General features: G+C 44.5%; 1 protein-coding gene across 1 annotated transcript in view; it reads right to left on the reverse strand.

Moving 5' to 3' along the window:
• The window catches only part of flt4 (fms related receptor tyrosine kinase 4), a 240,824-nt gene that overhangs the window by 79,030 nt on the left and 136,995 nt on the right, over positions 1–24,799 (reverse strand). Inside the window, exons 4-5 of the mRNA XM_059650520.1 lie at positions 9,405–9,535; positions 2,002–2,170 (exon numbers count right to left, since the gene is read on the reverse strand). Coding sequence (XP_059506503.1) covers positions 2,002–2,170; positions 9,405–9,535 — 300 coding nt within the window. The remainder of the gene's footprint in view (positions 1–2,001; positions 2,171–9,404; positions 9,536–24,799) is intronic.

The raw sequence follows: 24,799 nt of genomic DNA on the forward strand, positions 1-24,799 counted from the left end.
ACTGGTGGGTTGCATCTTAAGATTTCAAAGGAAGTAGCTACAAAGATTACTGGCAGCATTCACTAACCATAGGCCAGTTAACAACATCTGTCATTGGGATAAAGTTCAAATCTCTGAAAAAGAATGTAACGACAGAGCATTTAGAAATACTGTTATGTTCCCAGCTGACAGTCAAGTCAAATCCCAGACTGAAATCTGGCTTGTAGATCACATTTGTTTTTTGGTTTAATGTGGTCGCATTTCATTGAAACACAAAGCATACAATGCCACAGATTTGGTTCTGACAAACCAAAGTAAAAGTTTATTCTGCAAAAGTAATGAAGAAAAATGTAGAATAAACCAAACCATTTACATAGAAGGTTAACCTGAAGAAGTTACCCTTCTCCCTCCGGAAGCTTTTGTGCTCCTGAGATGCTGCTGGGCCTGCTGTGTTCATCCAGCCTCACATTTTATTATCTTGAAATTCTCCAGCATCTGCAGTTCCCATTATCTCTGATACTATTTTAACTCCTCATGCCTGTTCTGCTGATCAAGGTGGAGTATATTTTTAGTCCATTTAATCTTCCTTATCAAAGCTGCACAGAAGTAATCCATATTGGTCTTTACCCTTCACATGAGCCTCCTTCCATCCTACTTTATCTAACTCTCAACACGTCCTTCTCTTCCCTTCTCACTCACTAATCAACTTTTCCTTAAGTATCAAAACCATTCATCTCTACCTCTTGTACAAAGTTATATAATACACACATAATATATTGTTGGATTCGGATTTCAAGGAGGTGGATTAAGTCAGAGTCAATTCACAGTGACTTAACTTTCCAAGAGATCATGTGGTTGTATCAGAGTTTCTGGGAGAACTCTTATATTTTTAACTGATAAAGTATTTATACTCTTGGATGGAATAAACACACCATGGCAATCAGTTTAATTCTGACTTCAGAATAGAATTTCAAAGTTTAGGTGTGCAAGAGACCTGAATCCAGTTCAGAGGATAGTTTCTTCTGACAGGAAAATAAATTCAGTTCAGAGAAACCAGTCACTTCAGCAGGTAGTTTTTACTGGAGCTTCAAGCCAGGAGAATTTGGATGTAAATCTTCAAGTTATTAAAACCAAAAAAGCCTGTCAGAATTGTGATATATTCAGGCTTCCAGACCCAGAAAAAAAATTGGAAAAACACGGTCTTGACAATCCAGCAGAAAGAAATTGGGGAGCGTCACTTCAGTAAAGATTTTAAAAAAGCTGAGATGTTTCCATATGACTGGCTGTTTGTAATGGATTATGTTGGAAAACAGGTTAAAGCTCTGATTCAATTATTGTGTTAAGATATAATATATCCATAGGAAGCTTTGTTTACTTTTCCTTCTCGGCATACTCTTGTTAACGAACATTTAGGGTCTTGTGCAAATATGTTTCAATGACTAATTATTAGCCAGGTAACAACTTAAATATTTAATCTTTCAAGCCAGGTTTCATTCTAGGATCTGACTTGTACAGCATTACCATTAGCTCAGATCATAGCACTCTCACTTTCTCTACAAAGAAGTTCCTCCTGGATTTATCTGTGAATATCTCAGAGTTACACCCTGTAGTTATATTCTCCTTCACAAGTGGAAATGTCTTTTTTTTAACTTTCATTGCTACGAAACTCTTTCATAAGCTCAAAGGCTTCAATTAAATCAACCCTTGGTCTTCTATCCTCTTCAGAAAGGAAACACACTTTTCCCAGAGATATAACCCTCCAACACTCATGTTATTCCAAAAGTTCATCTCCGCACCCTCTCCACTACCTTTCTGATTTTTAATATAGAGACTAGAACAGTTCACAGTACACCAGGGTGCTTAACAAAGTTTTGATTGAGGTTTATCATACCTTCCATGGTTTTCAATTCTATGCCTCTAGAAATGAATTCCAGTGTTTGATCTTGACAAGTTACTGGATTCTGTGTATAAGATTGTAAAACTGTAACCCTGGTGGAAACAGCTGAGAAATAAGCATCTTACCTGTGACCTGGATGAAGAAGGGTGATGTTTTATACAGTATGCCACCAACAACAGTTTCACAGGAAACATACAGTAAGTCTTCAATATTGTGTCGTAAGACAATCATTCCCTCTTTATTATTCCATATCACGTCTTTACCATTGGGATAAAGTGTCCTTGATGTAAGACCCTAGCAAATTGTGATCAAGAGAAAGTTGATGAGACGGATTGATGCAGGAACTGGGTCAGTTTAGTTAGATCTTATTGGGTTATGGAGCAAACATGAAGGAACCAAATGGTTTATGTTGCTACATCTTATATTCTAATCTATTAGCAGAAAGATCAGTTTCAAAGGAACAATACAAATCAAAATTCTGGCCCAACAATAAGTTGAAACGATTTCACATTCCCCAACTCACATTCACCAGCCCAAATGGGTAAAATATTTAGAAAAGACTTCTATTTACACAGAGCCTCTTAAATCTTTTAGAACTGCATCTGGATAGATTTCTGAGTGGAAAAATGATCAGGGATTACACAGAGAGCATAGACTGAGATAATCAATGTTACTTTTGGGTTTGAAAGGGTCTGAAAGGCTTAATACTTGATGGAGTGCAGTAACCTCTCCTCATTGTGATTTTCTCATGGGACTTGGTCAGAGTAAAGAAGTAGTTTGTGGGAGACAGATCTGAGCCTAATGTGCTCTAACAGTCTCTGTGGTCATGTTGATCAGACTCGTGTGACCTGGAAATGTTGTAGTAATGCAATAACCATCCTATTGGTTACTCAACAAGACTCTTTGAGTTAGACCAAAAAGGTGGATGTCCTCATCCAACCTCAATGGGGAGGCAGTGGCCTAGTGGTATTATTGCTGGACTGTTAATACAGAGATGCAGGTAATGTCCTGGGGACCTGGGTTCAAATGCTGCTATGGTGGAATTTGAATTCAATATAATCTGGAAATAAGAATATAATAATGACTGTGAATCTATTGCTGATTGTTGGGAAAAACCCATCAGGTTCACTAATGTCCTTGAGGGAAGGAAACTGCTATCCTTACCTGGTCTGGCCTACATGTGACTCCTGACCCACAGCAATGTGACTGACTCACAACTGCCTTCTGGGTAATTAGAGATGGGCAATAAATGCCGCCTAGCCAGTGAATGAATAAAGGAAAAAAAATCACTTTTTGAATAAATACACATATGCACACACCGCAGTGACCCAATAAACAGATACTAATGATGACAACAAATCCTTTAAACTCATAGTAACACAGAAGAATATTTCAGAGAATGACACAGAAACCATTTCAGGCCCAACAGAAGACATGCACAAACAGAGAAATCTGTAGCTCTAAGGCAGCAGGTACAGGCTACAACAAGAGGGAGGCCCCAAACGTAAGCTTTTGTGCTCCTAAGATGCTGCTTGGCCTGCTGTGTTCATCCAGCTCCACACTTTGTTATCAGTGAGTAACTAGTTCTGAGTCCAAGTTGACCCAGTTAGCTGACAGGACATCGAGAGTCGGGTGTATCAAACACACAATCTCTTTACAGAAAGGGAAATGTTAAAATATACAGTAAAGAACAGTAATTATATGAAACATGGCAGCTCCAATCAGGCATCGCAATCGTATCATGCGGATAATTTGAGGAAGGGCCAAAAAAACTGCAAAACTAAGAAAACCAGAAAAGAGAACTCATTTATTCCAGGAGTGGAGAGCTGGGAAAATCATAAGACACGAACCTTAAAGAAGAGAAGCATTGGGTAATTTAAGGGAGTACTTAATTTTGCTCCAAGATGATTTTTTCAGGAAGTGAGCAGAAAGCAACAAAGATTGTAGCGAGGTTCCTAAATGTGGGGAAACCGGCCTTTCAGCATCAAAGCACTGGGTAGCTATCATAAAAAGTATTGAAGGAACTTAAAATACCCAGGAACATGGGGTGGTTACGGCATTAGAAATAGCTTTGCTGGGAAGTTTAATATCAGAGATAGGCCATTTAGAATAGTACATTGGGCATCCTGGAGAGAAAAATTCTGGAAGTGAAGAATAGCTTCCAAACTGGAAAGTAAGATAGAAGCTGAATGAGGAAATATACTCTGCTTATAGCCCATGCATTGTATCTATCCCTCTGTTTGCCTCACATTCATGTTTTATCAAGATATGCCTTAAATGTTGCAAATCTGCCTGCTTTCACCACCTCCACTGACAGTCTGTTCCGGGCACCCACTACTCTCTGTGTGAAAATTTTTCCCTGCACTTCTTCATTAATCTTCCCCCTCACACCTTGAACCTGTGCCCTCTACTAGTTCACCTTTCCATCCTTGGAAAAAATCCTCTGACTATCTTAGCACAAGTGAACTACATTCATTTCTTAAGGTTCAGAACCACGAAAGACCTACCAGATAAGCTGATGCAATTGGTACTGCAGATAATAAAAGTATCTGTTAATGCTATGTAGAGAAGAAACCTCACAAGCGTGAACAGTGCCCAGCTTTTCAATTGTGAGGAAGGAGGTCTCCTTCAAAAAGTCTTCGCTGCAAAAGTTCTGTTCACAGCTGTCAGACCTTCAGCAACATGGTGGTGGGGACATTGCAAGTAACACTAAAGTATGCTATGAACAATTATCCAACATAGAGAACAACAAATATTTGAAAACCTACCAGCACTTCAAAATCAAGAACTCTCACTTCTGAGTGGAAGGGTGTGTATTGGTCTCAATCTTATTGAAAAGATGGAAGATTAAACAACAAAAGGGTAAAGAAAAAAACCATAAGAATGTCTTGATGGCCTCTGCATGCTTGCAGCAAAATCTAAACAAGTAGAATTGCCTGAAGTTATTTACTTTGGTGTCAGGAATTTGTTTCATATTGTAAAGCGTAGAAACATAGAATCCCTATGACTTGGAAGTAGGCCATTTGGCCATCGAGTCCACACAGATCCTCTAAAGAGCATCTCACCCAGATCTACCCCCTACATTTCCCATCTTAGACACTATGGGCAACGTCCCATGGCCAATCCACCTAACTTGCACATCTTTGGACGGTGGGAGGAAACCAGAGCACCCATAGGAATAGAAATCTGTGACCCCAGTGGTTTGGCTGAAGTGTTTTCCTCTTGCTGTCATAATTGAATAATGTCAGATTGCCAGACAGCATAGTGAATGACTATCTACTCCAAACTAAAGTCTGCCACCAGGGGCTGAGGTGATTGGGAAAGGAAACATCAAACAAAATATCCAACCTCTGCCTTCCACTGAAGAGCCCTTAACAACAGAGTAAAGGGTATCACATTGAGCAAGAGTGAACCTCAAGAATGAACCTTCAGATAACACAATTGTGAAGATGAACAAGCTGGCTTTGCAATTGATTCAATCACTGAGAGAGAAAGAGAAATCACACAATATCCAATGAATTGAATTAATTGGGATACCTATTTCAACATTGATCTAAAGAGGGAAATAAAAAAAAGCCATTCACACAAAATTGAAGATGTTGTACATGTAATTCCATAGACGGTACCACTAAGAAGATGCAAAGATCCAAGATATTGTAAAGAATAAAAACTTCCTGATGCAGCAGGGACTACACTGACAGCTTCAGAGAATAGAAGGATATCAACTAAGTCCCCCATGAGGAAATCTAATTCAAGAGACACTTATAGACCACAGGGCCTTGAGAACACAGTTCAAGTCAATAACACACATCACATGTGCATTACCAAAGGTTCCTTAGGTCGCAACTTTCAAACCCACTACAATCTAGAATAACAAGGGCAGCATATACTCAGGTACATCTCCACCTGCAAGCTCCCCTCCTCACCATCCTGGCTTGGAAACAATCCCTTCTTAAAATAATGTGAATGTTCCTACTGCACATTATCTGTAGTGGTTCAAGAAGGCAGCTCACCATCACCTTCTCAAGGACAGCTAGAGATGGGCGATAATTGTCATTCCAGCCAGCAATGTCCACATCCCACGAATGAATAAAAAGTATAAAAATTCAAATTAGCCACCAAGATGACAGCTTGCCTGTCTGTTTGCTATTCATGACAAAAGCAATTAACACCAGATCTTATCAATAGCGGGATATGATTCAATTTATTGTAACACATTTCACTTAAACAAGAGAGAACAAGATTACTGATCGACATTTATACAATTTAAACTCTACCCTTTAAAAACTCAAGCTTCTTGTGTACTCATTCAGAATGAAGGCAGGCATAAGACAGACAGTTTGACACATATGAATGGTGTGAAACATATAGTCCAGGAATCAAACTCTGAAGATTAAAAGTTCCAGATTGCAAGGATGAGTCAGATAGTCTCTCACAGTTCCTTCTTACTTTAGCTATGATGACACAATGTCGTCTGTAAGATTACAAAGCGTGGAGCTGGATGAACACAGCAGGCCAAGCAGCATCTTAGGAGCACGAAAGCTGACGTAAGATTGTTCTTCACACTGATTTGATGGGCCTTTCCTTTTTTGGTATCTTTCTTTTAATTTTCCTTGTCTCACTCACGGCAGGAGGAGTTTGGGGGGGGGAATGGGTGGGTGGGGAAAGGGTGAAGGAAGAGCTGTTTTCAGTTTGCTGGCTTGGGAAGTCTGACTGCACTATAAAACATATTTTAGATATTTTAAAATCAATTTGTTCTGTTGTGTTATGACAAGCCATTAGAGTAGGTGGGACTTAAAACTAGGCCTCCTGGCTCAGAGGTAGCGCCAGTATCACTGCACCACATGAGCCCTTCTGACTGCTCTGTGTTTACAGATTTGTAACAAATTACAGCCGGACCAATCTAACGGCTGCCTTTACGCTATCTTCCCTTAACTTTGACTCGACAATGCGTCAGTCTCACTGCTTCAAAAGCAACATTGCCTTGCACAGCTAAAAATGCTCACCACCTAAATTTCCACATGGTAAAACTTGCCTGGTATTTCGGTTAAATAGCAATGTGTAACTGCATTCCAGTTTATATTCTAAAAGGGACAAATATGTGACCCTTTACATAACCATGGAAAGTACTGTAAGTAGAATGTTAATTTCCAAAATTATTTTATTTTACCATTTATTTAGTTTCCCAATGTAGGAATTGGGTACTTAAAGTGTTTATTTGCAACTCAGCACTTACAACAATAATATTTAACTTCTTTATTGCGAAGGAAGTCCCTACAGAGCCTACATCCAATTTATGTACTTATTCTTATAGAAATGAATGATTCATGTAAAGTTTTTTTACTTAAAGTTGTGGTTTTCAGTAATACAAACCCCAACTTTAAGTTAGGGTGCCTTATATCTCTGTAACATTTACTTTGTCCTCTGGGATTAAGTAAAGTGAATTGTATTTGACACCCATGGCAGGACTAACTGGTTTGAGACGTGTCAACAGAAATAGTTTTGGCATAAATGGTGCAGAAATATGTTAAGGTCCTAGAATAAAACAGCAGCCCTCATTGCCTGGCAGAACACCCCAAGATCACAAGTCAAGAACACACAAATACAATAGCTCAAGGCTGACACCCAAAGGCAAAACTGGAGAATGAAGGACAAGAGGGGATGGAAAGTCTAATGATACGCCGATTATTTGCAGCATGCAAAGGACAGTGAGTGGCTTTGAGGGGAACTTGCAAGTGGAGTTGTAAGTTACTGTCTAGGGATCCTTTAGTAACAGGCTCGCAGAGTCGTGGGACCTCATCAAAGAGTAGCTGTCATCTCTTCTGAATATTAAATACCACCTAGATACTACGTCAGTTGTCTCTATGCCAAAAGTAAATGAATTGCTATAGGTATTAATGATCTCAACTGGGGGTCACAGCAGTGTCCTTGCCTACTCTTCACAAGATTTGCAAGCCGCACTCAAGAACACCAATTCTACATGTTAGGAACAAGGACTGGACATTACATGAGCCTCAGATGGAATATTGATTCCAGTTTGGGGAATTGTACTTTTGGGTTGATGTGAATGCATAAGGGAGGAAGCAGAGGGAGTTTACAAGGCTGGTTCCAGGAATGAGGAATTTCAGTCACGAAGGTAGACTGGAGAATTTACAACTTTTTTTGTTGGAGAAGAGAAGACTGACAGTATATCCAGTTGAAATATTTGGATTCATGAGAGGGTCTGGGCAGAGTAACTGGGCAAAGAATGTCCCCCCTACCCTTGAAAAAATCAAGACTAAGATGGCATTATAGCGATTGTAATGAGGTCAGCCAGGTGGACTTCATAGAATATGAAACACCCTAATAGGCGCTGTTAATCCACTCCAATCAGGGAGTCCTGTCTGACAGACAAAAATTGGAGTGTTAGAGTTTCTGCTCAATCTGAGAGTTGGCTTTGAGGAAGCTGGATCAGTGTCAAGGACTCCCCACATGTAAATAAGGGGTGACTTGGTGATGGGAAAGCGGTCTCTGTGGAGTTATTTCAGGCACATGTAAAAAGTAAATAGAACAGAAGCAAAGTGACCTGAGGAAATGTCTTTTGATAGCTTGAGTCATTAGGATCTGGAATGCAGAATCTGGGAGTATAATGGCACATGTTCAGTCAAGTCATTAGGTGGGAATTAAATGGTTACTTGAAAAGGAAGCATATATAGTGTTATGAGACATAGGCAGGACAATAGTTAAAAAAAATCGATGCTCATCTGGAGAGCTGGCACAGACATGATGGGTCAAATAGCCTCCTCCTGCACTGTAAAGATTCTGTGATACAAAGAAGAAAATCTACATGTTCTTGAATGTTGTCGAAATAAAACCCATATCATCCTGCGCCTGGTATTCAGAATAGTCCACCTCTCATATTTATTTGAAGTGGAAGTTTGGACTATCTCAGCACCTCCCATAGTTTGGCAGCACCTCTTTCACTGGACCAGCATTGGATCACCAATGCCAGCTTAGCCTTTTACAAACTACAGCAAGTGTTTGACAACAAACTCCTCACCAGGTCAACAAACGGCTCAGTGTAAAGGGCAGTTATCATGACTACCCTCCTGTATTGCAGTGCAACCCACTCTTTATTAATTACGCCATATGATTTCAAACAATTTCATATGATTTCGAAGTTTGAAGTCTACTTCCACTTCCCTAGTTCAAATCATGTGTGTAAGTTGTGGCCAACATCTCTGTGTTGAACATTCCCAATAACTGAGCATCCATAGCTCTCCAGTGTGAGGAATTCCAAAGATTCACATCTCTGAGTGAAGGAATTTCTCCCAATCTCAATCCTAAATGATTTCAGTCCTTAACCTTTGAACCAGGATTCCATTATCTTTCCTACAATGTGTGTCTAAGTATTGTTTTTAATAAGCTCCAATGAAATGCCTTGGGTGTGTTCACGACCTCACAGGTGCTATACAAATGCAAGTAACAATTGGATGAAAGCCGTAAAGATAAATTCTGGTGGTAAATACATGCCAGTAAAGCGACTCACCAATCGCAGCGTAACATTGAGATATGGGATGGACACTGGGCAAGGCACGGTAACCATAGGGCTGTTTATGATTAACACGGGTGAGATTTGGGTACCATTCGGCGACGTGTTGAAAAATGGGTTCTGGAAATCTGAAAATAATGAAGAAGCAGTTACATTTTACACATCAAAATAACATACTGAGGACCAGACCAGATTCAATTCTTCAGTCCCTCCCATTCCCGACATTGCTTTTGAACCGTAACACTTTTTAAAAATTAACTTGTGGATGTGAGTGTTGCTGGCTGGACCAACTTTTATTGACCATCCCTGGTTGCCATTGAGGAGGTGGTGGTGAGCTGTTTTCTTGAATTGCTGCAGCCCTCCTGCTGTGGGTAGACCCACAATTCCATTAGGGAAGGAATCCCATGATGTTGACCCAGTGATAGTGAAGGAGCAGTGATATATTTCCAAGTCAGGATGGTGCGTGGCTTGGAGGGGAACTTGAAGGTGGTGGTGTTCCCATGTGTCTGCTGCCCTCTTCCTTCCAGATGTAAGGGGTCAATAGTTTGGAAAGGGCTGCCTGAGGATCTTTGGAGAATTTCTGCAGTGCATCTTGTAGATGGTACACACTGCTGCTACTGAGCATTGGTGGTGGAGGGAGTGGATACCTGTGGATAGAACATTGAACACTTCAGCACAGTATAGGCCCTTTGGCCCACGATGTTCTGCCGACCTAACATCCTACTCTAAGATCAAACTAACCTGCAGACCCTTCTTTTTACTATCATCCATGAGCTTATCCAAGAGTCGCTTAAATGTCCCTGGTTCAAATCATCTGTGTAATTTATGACCAACATCTCTGCATTGAACATTCTCAGTAATTGAGCACCCACAGGATGTGGTGCCAATCAAGTGGGTTGTTTTGTCTTGAATGATGTCAAGCGTCCAGAATGTTGTTGGAGCTGCACCCATCCAGGCAAGTGGGGAGTATTCCATCACACTCCTAACTTGTGCCTTGTAAATGGTAGACAGGCTCTGGGAGTCAGGGGTGACAACTATACATTGTCGAATCAACACTTCAGACAATGTTGCTGGGAGAACCTCCCACTTGACCTCAGGTTCAGATCTGTCATGGTGCTTGGGTTGTGTTGAGCTTCAACCTCCTAAATATTCTGAGTCCGGGCCAGTGGGACAGGCCCAGTGAGACCGGCCCACTTAGACTGGCCCAGTGAAATCGGCCCAGTGAGACCAACCCAATGGGAACAGGCCCAGTTAGTCTGGCCCAGTGGGACAGGCTCAGTGAAACCGGCCCAGTGAGACTGGCCCAGTTCTTCCTCCAGCCTGGGCGCCTGACGTTGCCTGTGAGTTTGTTAATCACATCTTTGGTTCCAATAACAGCCCAATGAAAGGTCCATCTGATGTAATGCCTTGACTTCCCTGCCAGAAATCTGTGTTATACTAACTCTTGCAGCAAGGAACATAGTAAGGAAGACAGCATCTGAGTGAGACAGAGACCACCTGGGGATTTCGTTCAAACTGGAAATCACATTTGTAAATCCTTGTCATGTCCAATTTTAGAAATAAAAAAATAAAAAGTTCTGGAGAAGCTCAGCAGGTCTGGCAGCATCTATGGAGAGAGAAACAGAGTTAACATTTAGAGTCCAGTATTTCTGCTATTTAGAACACTACTGTTTTTATATCAGAATTCCAACATCTGTAGTACTTTGCTTCACTGTTAGTGTGTGTTAGATTCTCTGACACAGAACTAACAGACTTTTGGCAATTTAAGGCAGCCCAGTTTGACCAGCCCACTTAGACAGGCCCAATCAGACGGGCCCAGTGAGACCGAACCACTTTGACCGGCCCGGTGAGACAGCCCCAGTGAGAGGCCCAGTTAGTTTGGCCCAGTTAGACCAGCCCAGTTGGGTCCACACAGTTAGTCCAGCCCAGTGAGACTGGCCCAGTTAGATAGGCCCAGTGATACTGGCCCAGTGGGACAGGCCCAGTAAGACAGGCCCAGTTAGTCTGGCCCAGCGGGATAGGCCCAGCGAGACCGGCCCAATTAGTCCGGGCCAGTGGGACAGGCCCAGTGAGACCAGCCCACTTAGACTGGCCCAGTGAAACCGGCCCAGTGAGACCAGCCCAATGGGAACAGGCCAGTTAGTCTGGCCCAGTGGGACACGCCCAGTGAGACTGGCCCACTTAGACAGGCCCAGTCAGACTGGCCCAGTGAATCTGGCCCAGTTAGTCTAGCCCAGTGAAACCAGCCCAGTTAGTCCAGCCCAGTGAGACTGGCCCAGTGAAACCAGCCCAGTTAGACCAGCTCAGTGGGACAGGCCCAGTTAGTCCAGCCCAGCGAGACTGGCCCAGTGAAACCAGCCCAGTTAGACCGGCTCAGTGGGACAGGCCCAGTTAGACGGCCCACTGAGACAGGCCCAGTGAGACTGGCTCAGTGAGACCAGCCCAGTCAGACCGGCCCAGTCAGTCCAGCCCCGTTAGACAGGCCCAGTGAGACCCACCCAGTGGGCCAGGCCCAGTTAGACCGGCCCAGTGAGACTGGCCCAGTTAGACAAGACCAGTTAAACTGGCAGCTCCTTTCTTCTTTAAGGAATGTGGGCGTCCCTGATAAGGTCAACATTTGTTGCCCATCTCTCATTTCCCTTTGATTAAGAGACTTGATCAGGACATTTCAGAGGGACAGTTAAGAGACAACCAATATTATTTATTTCAAAAATATATTTTATTCATAAAAATGTCTTTATCTACATAGTCCCTAAAGTAGTTCAGTTCTGTACAATAGCATATGAAGAAACATACAAATATTGGAGTGCAACTGTATCCAGCAAACAAACCAAAGGCATTTCTCACTTGTGCAAGACTATATTTAGATACATTTGAGACATGGGGGCATTCCAATAACGAAATGGACCCCCATTTAACTTTGTCAGAAAGACTTTAGCCAGTGGTCTTTCTCCATTGTGCCTTGGCAGCAGCTGCTCCATCTTTAGTGCATCCCTCAGCACTTAGTCCCGGACATCTGCTTGTGCCACGCTTGGTCAAGGTCAGCTCCTCGCTCTCTAAGACCAGCAAGTTTCAGGCAGACCAAAGAGCGCCTTTCACCGAGTTGATGGTCCTCCATCGCCGTGTGTCTCGGTATGCGTCCTGCAGAATCCTGTGTCATGGAGCTGCTTGGAATGAACCTCGACAAAAACCACTGCATCTCTCTCTCCAGACTTCCTTTACAAAGGCTTATTCCAGAAGGAGATGTGTGACAGTCTTTACACCTGCAGCCACGATGAGGGCAGCATGCTGTGGCACAGATGGTCTGGGCGTACAAGAAGGAATTAAGAGTCAATTCCCTTACTGTGGATGTGGAGTTACTCATTTACAGGACAGCTGACTCCCTTTCCTAAAGACCATCAGTGAAACAGGTTTTTATGACATTGGGTGATATATTCATACTGACCATAACTAAGGTTAGCTTTATGTTTCAGGTTTTAATCATTAACTGAACACCTCACTAGTACTCCTAATACTAGTACTTTGTGCTCCTGAGATGCTGCTGGGCCTGCTGTGTTCATCCAGCTTCACACTTTGTTATCTTGGATTCTATAGCATCTGCAGTTCCCATTATCACCTCACTAGTAGGATCTGAATTCTCCTCAGAGCCTGATGCCCCTGGATTCCCAGGCCAGTGACACCACCATGCCGACAGTGCTGGCTTTCCATCATCTACCTGACACTCCTTGTTTCAATGTAGTCCTGAACTGGGGCCTGATTAGGTGTTGAATACTGTAGCAGGAAGTTAAACTATAGAGTGACTCATCACAGCTCAATATAAGGAAACAAATTGTAAAACACGTAGTCAGTAAGGGAGTATAGTCAGTATGAGGGAGATTTCACCTGACAGAAGACAGCAGCTATGGTGTGTACTCAGAGAAAGCAAGAACTCCAGATGCTGGAGTCAGAGATAACAGTGTGGAGCTGGAGAAACACAGCAGGCCAGGCAGCATCAGAGGAGCAGCAAAGCTGACATTTCAGATGGGGACCTCCAGCTCCACACTGTTATATGACTCAAGCATCGGCAGTTCTTACTATCTCTGAACGAGTTGTAATCTCACTGTGAAGCCGTTTCTGAAGAAGGGTCCCCACCCAAAATGTCAACTTTCCCGCTCCTCTGATGCTGCCTGGCCTGCTGCATTCCTCCAGCTCCACGCTGTGTTAGCTAAAGTGTGTACGTTTCAGGATTTGGATCAAAGTGGAAATTCAGATGCTTCAGCTGTGAGGGTTCCTGCAACAAGTAACATGTTTTGAGAGAGGTGTTTGTTGAAGGGCAGGGATGGGGTGCAATTTTCACCTGCTCCTGTTTTTAGCTCCAGCAGCATAAAATTGGAAATTAAGTGCTGAAGGGAGGGTGGGCGCACCCAGAACATTAACTCTGATTTTACTCTACAGACGCAGACAAACCTGCTGAGCTTTTCCAGCAATTTCTGTTTCTGTCCCTAATTTTAAAATGGCGTTCGTTAATGTTAGAGTCACAGTCATTTCTAAAGTCACCTTGACCACATTTTACAGGATCTTATACAGTTCCACTGATTTTTTTTTTGTTTATAGAATCCCTACAGTGCGGAAACAGGCCTTTCAGCCTAACAAGTCCACATCAACTCTTGAAAGAACATCCCATTCAGACTCATCCCCATACCCCATCCCTGAAACCCCACATTTCCATGGCTAACACACCTAACCTACACATCCCTGAATACTCTGGGTAATTTAGCATGACCAATCCACCTAACTTGCACATCTTTGGGCTGTGGAAGGAAGCCAGTGTACCGTGGCAGAAACCCACAGAGACACGCGGAAAACATGCAAACTCCACACAGATAGTCACCTGAGGGTGGAATTGATCTCAGGTTCCTGGTGCTGTGAGGCAGCAATGTTAATCACTGAGCCACCATGTTGCCCCAAATCATCCTTCACTCTTCTGAACTCCAATGAAAACAAGTCAACCTTTCCAACCTACCCTCTCAATAAAACCTACTCATTCCTGGTATCAATCCAGTAAACCTCTGAACAGATAATAAAATGTGAGGCTGGATGAACACAGCAGGCCAAGCAGCATCTCAGGAGCACAAAAGCTGACGTTTCGGGCCTAGACCCTTCATCAGACTCTGAACAGAGTCCAGTACATTCATTGTCTTCCTTCAATAAAGAATCCAACTGTACACTATACTCAAGCTGCTTCATAAATATAGGTTTTGTCAGGTTCAACTGATCTTGGACTTCAAACACATTTTAAATGAAGGATGAGATAGTAGGAGCTGCCAATGCTGGAGAATCTGAGATAACAAGGTGTGGAGCTGGAGGAACACAGCAGGCCAAGCAGCATCATAGGAGCAGGAAAGCTGACATTTCGGGCCTAGACCCTGCTTCAGAAGAAGGGTCCAGACCCGAGACATCAGCTTTCCTGCTCCTCTGATGCTGCTTGACCTGCTGTGTTCATCCAGCTCTGCACCTTGTTATCTTAAATGAAGGATAATGTCATTATTTAAACAGTTCTTAATTCACCTTGTTTGTTCAACGCCTTCCTCCTCACCTGACATCACCACTGTGTCAGAGTCAAAGGCCTGTTCACTCTCTCCACTATTGCAATTTGACTGACTGAAAACTTCAAAAAATTGGCACTCCTCACCCCTCTGCAGTTTTCTCTTTGGTTTCGTCCCTGGCTTTTAAAGCCCAATTGTTACACCTTTGATTTTTTTTCCACAAGATCACTGAAGTGCAGATGGCCATCAGTTTATCAGTTTATTCTGAATGAACTTTATAGCCTGGTGCCATTCTCCCTCCTTTTCCCCGTCGCCTCAAACATTGCACACACTTAAATAATCATCTGATGCCCTCTTCAGTGCTTTGGTTGAAACTATCTCCACTGTACACTCAGGAATACGTTCCAGACCCTAAGTACTGATTGCTTGAAAGAGCTTTTACCCCACATCTTATTTGCTTCTCTTGCAAATTATTTCAAACGTATCCCCTGTCATTCTTGTTCTCTTCTACGTTCAATGTGTCCCTCCAATCAGAAAAAGAACTGATAGGTGTAAAGAATCCTAAGATAATAAAATGTGAGGCTGGATGAACACAGCAGGCCAAGCAGCATCTCAGGAGCACAAAAGCTGACGTTTCGGGCCTGGACCCTTCCCGAAACGTCAGCTTTTGTGCTCCTGAGATGCTGCTTGGCCTGCTGTGTTCATCCAGCCTCACATTTTATTATCTTGGAATTCTCCAGCACCTGCAGTTCCCATTATCTCGGTATAAAGAATCCTGTTGTCTGAAGGGATGGCTAAGGTAGTAATGGGCAGGGGAGAGTGAGGAGTTGCATAGCCTTGAGGACCTGGGATGGTCGAATGGGAAATGATCTAAAGAATGCTGAATGAAGAGGGTGGTTTGTGCGTCTCTGGAAGATAATCTCAGTTGTTTGCTCTTTTCCCCAGTGCCCTGTCATCATTTTTCCTTCAATATCCAACACTGTCTCACATGTGGTACATTCCAGATCACAACAATGCACTGAGCAAATCTTTTTTTCCTCGAGTCATCTTTTATTCTTTTGCCAATCTTCTTAAATCTGTCTTTGTGACCCTTTTAGCACAGGAAATTGTTTCTCGTTTAAAGCCTTCAATGATTTTGAATCTTTTGTTAAATCTCCTTATTAGCTTCTCTCTTCCTACGTAAGTAAAATGCCACATTGTCCTCTCTCTCTCCATCACCGAGGTCCATTATTGCCTGTACACACTCCAATACATTTCTTTTGCATGCCTTCCAAAACCATAATACCTTTCTGCCATTGGGTTTGGAGGCACGGGGGAGTCTATGAAATCCAGTGGGTGGCTTTCCCCCTGTGTCCAACTGCCTTTTTGAAACTTGACGGGGTGTGGTGGAGGCACTGGGCTGTTTGTCCACTCTTGGGCCAGTTGAGGCCCTTAAATGTTCACTCAAAGGTCTCATCCTATCTGCACCAGGGTTTTACCTAGGGTGGGGAGGCAGCAGGCTTAGCTGTAAAGACTAGAGTCAGGCAAGGAAGATGTGGATCTCCCTTGTGGGTTCCCTTGGCTGCTGGAGTGACACGACCCTCCCATCCCACAGTGATTCCCCTTAAACCCTCCCCCATGACTACTTGAACATGGTCCCTCTTATCACAATTTATTCCCTTCACACCAACCCTAAGAGGACTAACCCATTAATTTAGGCTCCTTGGCACTAGGGGTTGCTTTTAGCCCCAGTCTTGATTATCACTGGCTTTGTTCTGGAGAGCTGCCGGATAATCAACAACTCTCTAAGATGGGGCTACCTCCTGAGAAAGAGGCAACAGCCTCACCTCAGACTAGTTATCAGGATCAAGGACAGGTTCCATCCTCCGTTCCTGACCTTTGGAGCAGGGAGAAGACCAGGCTGTCCAATACAATGCAGCCCCGTACATTTTTATTTATATTAGCCTTCTCCAACTTTGAGGTTGGTCGGTTCACCGAGCTGGTTTGCTACGAACAAACCAACCTCAACACCCACAGTCTGAGCTACGAATCTACTCCAACATTCCCACACTTAAAGAAGTTTTTGGATCTATATCCTCTGCATATTGGCAAGAAACAAACCAAGTAACTAAGCAAGTCCCAGGTTGATGGGCATTTTGTTTCTGTCACTTGATGAATGATTCAGAGGCCTAGACAAACTAAAGTGCCTTACCTTGCTGAGAACATAGGTTCAATTCTCACCACTGCAGCTTCAAAACCAGATTACATTTTGAAAAAAAGAACCTGGAAATAAAAAGTTGGCCTAGGTAAATTTGACTGTGAACTTTTCAGATTGTCATAAAACTCAATTGGATGTGAATGTTCTCCAGGGAAGGAGACCAGCCATCCTAATCCAGTCTGGACTTAATATGTGACTGCATGCCCTCAGCGATGTGACTAACGCGTAGTTACATTCCAAAACGGCCTATCAAACCATTTAGCTTGTATCAAACCCACAATATGGTTCTAATGAGAGCTCAACATCATCTTCACAGGGCATTGAGGGTGCGCAATGAGATAAGCTGTCCATGTTCCCAGAATGAATTTAAAAAGTAACAGGATTGCAACAAAACTGCTCAGAAGATGAGTGTTTCTCTTGCGTGTTGTTAGGCAGGAGGGCGGTCAGCTGTCTGTGTTAAACTGTACCAAACAACACAAAAAAAAATCTGTTTTCTCAATGACTTTAGGAAACATACAATAAGACCATTCTTGGACTCGAGATTCAATTTCCCTCTCCTGGCAGAAAATATCATTCTGTTTCCTTTCTCTTCTTTCGGTACAGGATCCAAGTTGCAGCTCGAGAGAGAAGCTCTGTAAACAAAATGGGGAAGGACGACATCCCGTCAATGGTCCCCAGGGGACCCTGACAAGGACATAGCTTTGCTCCTTGTACAAACACAAGGCTGTAGCTTCCTGTTTCTGAGTGCAGTTGTGCCCATGTTTTCATTATTCAGGTTGCACACTGAGGTTCAACAGATAGATTGAGGACCTTTTAAATCCACCTTCCTTCATCTATCGTCATCCAGTCCACTCCCTCTGTCACTGCCCACTTTCCTTGGCCGAACTTACACTCCAGGCCTGAGGCTACTGCTTTCTCTTTCAGGAAATGGGCACAGTGAACATCATCAGATGCTTTTGTTAATGAATGTGAAATGTTTTCTGAACCTGATTGTTAAAATCTGCATCAGTGATAATGGGAACTGCAGATGCTGGAGAATCCAAGATAATGAAATGTGATGCTGGATGAACACAGCAGGCCCAGCAGCATCTCAGGAGCACAAAAGCTGACGTTTCGGGCCTAGACCCTTCATCAGAGAGGGGGATGGAGTGAGGGTTCTGGAATAAATAGGGAGAGAGGGGGAGGCAGACCGAAGATGGAGAGAAAAGAAGGTAGGTGGAGAGGAGAGTATAGGTGGGGAGGTAGGGAGGGGATAGGTCTGTCCAGGGAAGATGGACAGGTCAAGGAGGTGGGATGAGGTTAGTAGGTAGGAGATGGAGGTGCGGCTTGGAGTGGGAGGAAGGGATGGGTGAGAGGAAGAACAAGTTAGGGAGGCAGAGACAGGTTGGACTGGTGGAGGGGAAGAGCTGGGCTGGTTGTGTGGTGCAGTGGGGGGAGGGGACGAACTGGGCTGGTTTTGGGATGCGGTGGGGGAAGGGGAGATTTTGAAGCTGGTAAAGTCCACATTGATACCATTGGGCTGCAGGGTTACCAAGCGGAATATGAGTTGCTGTTCCTGCAACCTTCGGGTGGCATCATTGTGGCACTGTAGGAGGCCCATGATGGACATGTCATCTAAAGAATGGGAGGGGGAGTGGAAATGGTTTGCGACTGGGAGGTGCAGTTGTTTATTGCGAACCGAGCGGAGGTGTTATGCAAAGCGGTCCCCAAGCCTCCGCTTGGTTTCCCCAATGTAGAGGAAGCCACACCGGGTACAGTGGATGCAGTATACCACATTGGCAGATGTGCAGGTGAACCTCTGCTTAAAGTGGAAAGTCATCTTGGGGCCTGGGGTAGGGGTGAGGGAGGAGGTGTGGGGGCAAGTGTAGAATTTCCTGCGGTTGCAGGGGAAGGTGCCGGGTGTGGTGGGTTTGGAGGGCAGTGTGGAGCGAACAAGGGAGTCACGGAGAGAGTGGTCTCTCTGGAAAGCAGACAGGGGTGGGGATGGAAAAATGTCATGGGTGGTGGGGTCGGATTGTAGATGGCGGAAGTGTTGGAGGATGATGCGTTGTATCTGGAGGTTGGTGAGGTGGTGTGTGAGAACGAGGGGGATCCTCTTCGGGCGGTTGTGGCGGGGGCGGGGTGTGAGGGATGTGTTGCGGGAAATGCGGGAGACGCGGTCAAGGGCGTTCTCGACCACTGTGGGGGGAAAGTTGCGGTCCTTGAAGAACTTGGACATCTGGGATGTGCAGGAGTGGAATGCCTCATCATGGGAGCAGATGTGGCAGAGGCGGAGGAATTGGGAATAGGGGATGGAATTTTTGCAGGAGGGTGGGTGGGAGGAGGTGTATGGCCTCCTGCAGTGCCACAATGATGCCACCCGAAGGTTGCAGGAACAGCAACTCATATTCCGCTTGGGAACTCTGCAGCCCAATGGTATCAATGTGGACTTCACCAGCTTCAAAATCTCCCCTTCCCTCACCGCATCCCAAAACCAGCCCAGTTCGTCCCCTCCCCCCACTGCACCACATACCAGCCCAGCTCTTCCCCTCCACCCACTGCATCCCAAAACCAGTCCAACCTGTCTCTGCCTCCCTAACCTGTTCTTCCTCTCACCCATCCCTGCCTCCCACCCCAAGCCGCACCTCCATCTCCTACCTCCTAACCTCATCCCACCTCCTTGACCTGTCCATCTTCCCTGGACTGACCTATCCCCTCCCTACCTCCCCACCTATACTCTCCTCTCCACCTATCTTCTTTTCTCTCCATCTTCGGTCTGCCTCCCCCTCTCTCCCTATTTATTCCAGTTCCCTCTCCCCATCCCCCTCTCTGATGAAGGGTCTAGGCCCGAAACGTCAGCTTTTGTGCTCCTGAGATGCTGCTGGGCCTGCTGTGTTCATCCAGCCTCACATTTCATTATGTTAAAATCTGCATCCCTCCACAGCCTCAATGGCCTCCCCACCTTTATAACCTCCTCCAGCCTGAAAACACAGTGGCTCAGTGGTTAGCACTGCTGCCTCATAACGCCAGCGACCCAGGTTCAACTCCACGCTCATGTCTGTGTGGGTTTCCTCTGAGTGCTCTAGTTTCCTTCCACAGTCCAAAGATATGTAGGTTAGCGTGGACTGGCCGTGCTAAATTGCCCATAGTGTCCAGGAATGTGTGGACTAGATGGATTAGCTATGGGAAGTGTGGGGTTACTGGATGGGATAGGGGTCTGGGTGGGATGCTCTTTAGAGGAGTGGCATGGACTTGATGGGCCAAATGGTCTGCTTCAACACTGTTGGGGTTCTATGAATTCCTGCACCCCTCCCAATCCTGGCGTCTTGAGCATTCCTGATCTTCATCCCTCCATTGGTGGTTCTGCCATCCTCTGCAACTTCCTCAGTAAATCTTGACACCTCATTCATTTCCTTCAGGATGCTTCCTAATATTTACTGCTTTGGCTAATCATTTGGCCATCGACCCTCATATCTCTGAATGCAGCTGTAAGTCCAAGTGTGTCTGAAGCTCCTTCATCCATTTTAAATGAGCGACACAACTACCAGTGATTGCTGATCACATTTTAAACCAATTCGCTTTCTGTATCACTCCTACCCACATTATTCTCCACCCCAAATCCGTGTAATCCTTCTGGCTTTCAACTGCATACGAGCCATTGCCCTCTGGTATCTGAGCAGTTGCAGCAAGTTGACTAGGCCTCACCCAACTCTCACACTCACATTTTGTGACAACAGTCACTGGAGAGCAACAGGGGCAGGAGTCATACAATGATACAAAGGCCAATACACTCAACCCGGCTGTGCCCCTGTGTGAGGAAGTTATTATAACTTGTTATTAATATCTGTGAGCAGGACAGGACTCTACAAGACTTGGGTAATACTGTCTACCCACCAAAATTCTGGACTCTCAACTGCTCCTTCCTTGACAAGGGGCCGTATGCAGCACAGTTTGTTGACTTCACTTCTGACAGCTTCAGAGTGAAGAAAGGAGAAAACAGGATGATGTTCTAGCCTCTGTTGAGTATCTTCACCATGTTCATGCCTTTCATCTACCCTGTGGATGTAGTAGACATTTACCTATGCACTAGGCCACATGCCAATTCTATATTTGATCAAGGCTGAAAACGAGGCCAAATTCACTTCATGTCCTGAGGTGAGAACTCCCCTACACTGTGCTAGCTGCCCAAATAGAAACTCAGCGACAAAGATTCCTGGGTCATCTCTCTCTTAGCGCCATAGAGTCAAACAGCTTGGCAACTGACCCTTCAGTTCAACACGCCCACGCTGACCAGGTATCCCAAACTTAACTGGTCCCATTTGCCAGCATTTGGTCCCTATCCCTCTAAGCCCTTCCTATTCATAAACCCATCCAGCTGCATTTTAAATGTTGTAATTGTACCAGCCTCCACCACTTCCTCTGGCAGCTTGTTCCATACACACACCACCCTCTGTGTGACAAAGTTGTCCCTTAGGCCCCTTTTAAATGTTTCTCCTCTCACCTTAAAGCTATGCCCTCTAGTTTTGGACTCCCCTACACTGGGGAAAAGACCTGGGCTATTCACCTTATCAACGCCCCTCATGATTTTGTAAACTTCTGTTCTCCCTCACGATATGCATCAAGGAAACTCTGGCCAATCACAGGCCGGGATGTTGCACTTCTGCCCCAATCCTCCAGCAAGTGGTTAGTAAATTTTGCTCCCTTTGGTCCGGAATGACGATCTGTGCCCTGACACGGAATTTGATGCATGCATGGGGTAAGCAGCTGTCATCTTTGGTCAACCCACAAAAACTGCATGTAATGATATGAAATTGACCTTGAGGACCATGCCAACACAGTGTGGAGCTGGAGGAATACAGCAGACCAGGCAGCATCAGAGGAGCAGGAAAGCTGACGTTTCAGGTCGGGACCTTTCCTCAGTAGAGGGAAGGACAGGAGATTTATCTCTGACTCCAGCATCAGCAGTTCTTAGTATCTGTGAGGACCATGCAGATTGTTTATAAGGCCTGTGTTTTCAAGGCTGTGAAACATGGATGACTTACAGCAACCAGGAAAAGGATCTCAATCATTTCTACTTTTGCTGTCTGAGGCACAGTAAGGCTATATCCTGGCAGGACAGCCAGGATATTTAAAGGCAGACCTCCCAGGGCTGTTAACACTAATCAAATGGGGAGGGAAAGTGAGTGGTGGGTGAGAGGGGAGGAGATTTCATTAGCTGCAGCATATCGGCAGGATTGACAACCATCCCATACCCAAGGACGTTCTGTACGGTCAGGGAGCTAGAGACAGGCAAATGGGAGGTCAGCCAAAGCTCTGCTTCAAGGACACATAAAAGTGTGACATGAAGATCCTAAGCATTGATCATTGCGCCTGGGTGGCACTAACTAATGAGAGAAGAGGGTGGCAGTACCTCCTGTGGACTGGCATGTGCAACTACAATAGCCAGCAGCTACAGCAGATTGGCAACACAGGCTAGTGCTGGAAACAGGAACCCGCAATGGCACTCAGCAGATTTGTGTGCAGCATTTGTGTGAGGACCGGCTCCTCAAGGATTGGACACTTCAGCAATCAGCAAAGACGAATCACATCAAGACACTCCACGTGAAAGATTGTTAGCTGTGTGTCCCCCATCTTTTGTAGTTGGAAAAATGCCAGAAATCAAATTAAATCACCTCCATCTACAGACGACGACCCTACTTTCTCCAGATGGTCCACATTGCTCAGCTCTTGGGACCATCTTAGTGGGTCTCTGCTGCACTTTCACATTCTTCTTAAAGTGTGATACTCAGAATTGGACACAATACTTTGGCTAAGGCCCATCCGGTGATTCATGGTAAATGTTCACAGTCTCCTCGCCATTGTACACTCTGCCTAGCTTCACAAAACAAAAGGTCAAGTATGCTTTTCCAACAGTCCCATCAAACCTTGCTGCTAACGTCACAGATTTGTATCTTTCTGTTCCTGCTCTCTCTTTGAAATTATAGCACCTAGAAAGTATTGTCCCCCCTCATTCTTCTCAGCAAAATGTGACCCTTCGGACTTATCTGCATGAAACAATGCCAGCAATAATGAGAAAAGCAGCAGCTGATTTGGAGTAGGCAGTGGTATAGTGATAACATAGATAGTAAACTGGAATGCATGAACAAAGCAATGCCTCATGGTATCAGCGCTTGACTATTAATCCAATGGTCCAGATAATGTACTGGGGACTTGGATTCAAATCACACCATGGCAGATGGTGGAATTTTAATTCAATAAAAATCTAGAATCTAATGAAGACCATGTCAGAAATAAAATAAAAACCCTCTGGTTCACTTATCCCCTCATAAAGGAAAGAATCTCTCATCCTTACCTGGTCCATGACCCACAGTAATGTGACAGACTCTTAATTAAGTGATGTCCACATCATAGAACCCTACAATGTGGAAGCAGGTCATTCAGCCCATCAAATCCACACTGACCCTCCAAAGAGCATCCCATCCAGATCCAAACCCTATCTAATAACCTTGAACTTCCCATGACTAATCCACCCTAACCTGCACATTCCTGGGCAATACAGGCAATTTAGCATAGCCAATCCACCCTAACCTGCACATCCCTGGAGACTGTGGGCAATTTAGCATGGCCAATCCACCCTAACCTGCACATCCCTGGACTCTGTGGGCAATTTAGCATAGCCAATCCACCCTAACCTGCACATCCCTGGAGACTGTGGGCAATTTAGCACGGCCAATCCACCCTAACCTGCACATCTTTGGACTGTGGGAAGAAACCCAAGCACCTGGAGGACACCCACACAAACATGGAGATAATGTGTAAACTCCACACATTCACTCGAGTATGGACTCAAACCTGGTGCTGTGAGGCAGCAGTGCTAGCCTTAACCTTTTTCTGATGAAGGATCTAGGCTCAAAACGTCAGCTTTTGTGCTCCTGAGATGCTGCTTGGCCTGCTGCGTTCATCCAGCTCCACACTTTGTTATCTCGGATTCTCCAGCATCTGCAGTTCCCATTATCTCTGATAACATTTTGTCACGTGTTTTAAGATCTCCTTGCGTGGCTTAGTGTCAAGCTTGCTCAGTATAGTGCAGTGCTTTGGGGCAATTTATCACTTTTAAGATACTTTATATGCTGTTGTCATTGTGACAAACATTGGTCCTTCTCAAAGTCTGCGACCCCTTACATTTATTTCCATCTGTGTCAGTTTCTGACTGTTTTGCCAAGATATAGAAAGCAGTCTCCAATGAAGCTTTCATGATTAAAACAACCCTTAGGCTGAAATTACAAAGCTTCAAAGCTCAGCAAGAGTCACAATAGCATTTAATTTCCTCTTAACATCCTAACCTCTTCATGTAAATCAAGGAATCACAAACAGTCTGCACTGTTTTCCATATTCAACAGTCCCGAAACTCTCAATTGAATTCTGATATGTTGCCGTTTCTCCCTGTTGGGGTGTAATATTCCTGGGAATTTTGCATTCCACCCCCCCACCCCAGCTCCCCATAGATAGCCCAATTCGGTTCTCGGAAGAGCTTTGATCTGGGAGTGTGGTGGCAAGTGAAGTTCAGGCGGAAGAGCTGGGGCTCTGGGACAAGCTTTCTTGGCTTTCTTTAGGCAAGCCGAGAGGAAATTGGATTGTGCAAGGAACAGCCTGAGGAACAGGCAGTCGAATCCCCTCACCACACGGAGACA

This window comes from Stegostoma tigrinum, chromosome 13, assembly GCF_030684315.1.
Source record: "Stegostoma tigrinum isolate sSteTig4 chromosome 13, sSteTig4.hap1, whole genome shotgun sequence".
Classification (NCBI taxonomy): Eukaryota; Metazoa; Chordata; class Chondrichthyes; order Orectolobiformes; family Stegostomatidae; genus Stegostoma; species Stegostoma tigrinum.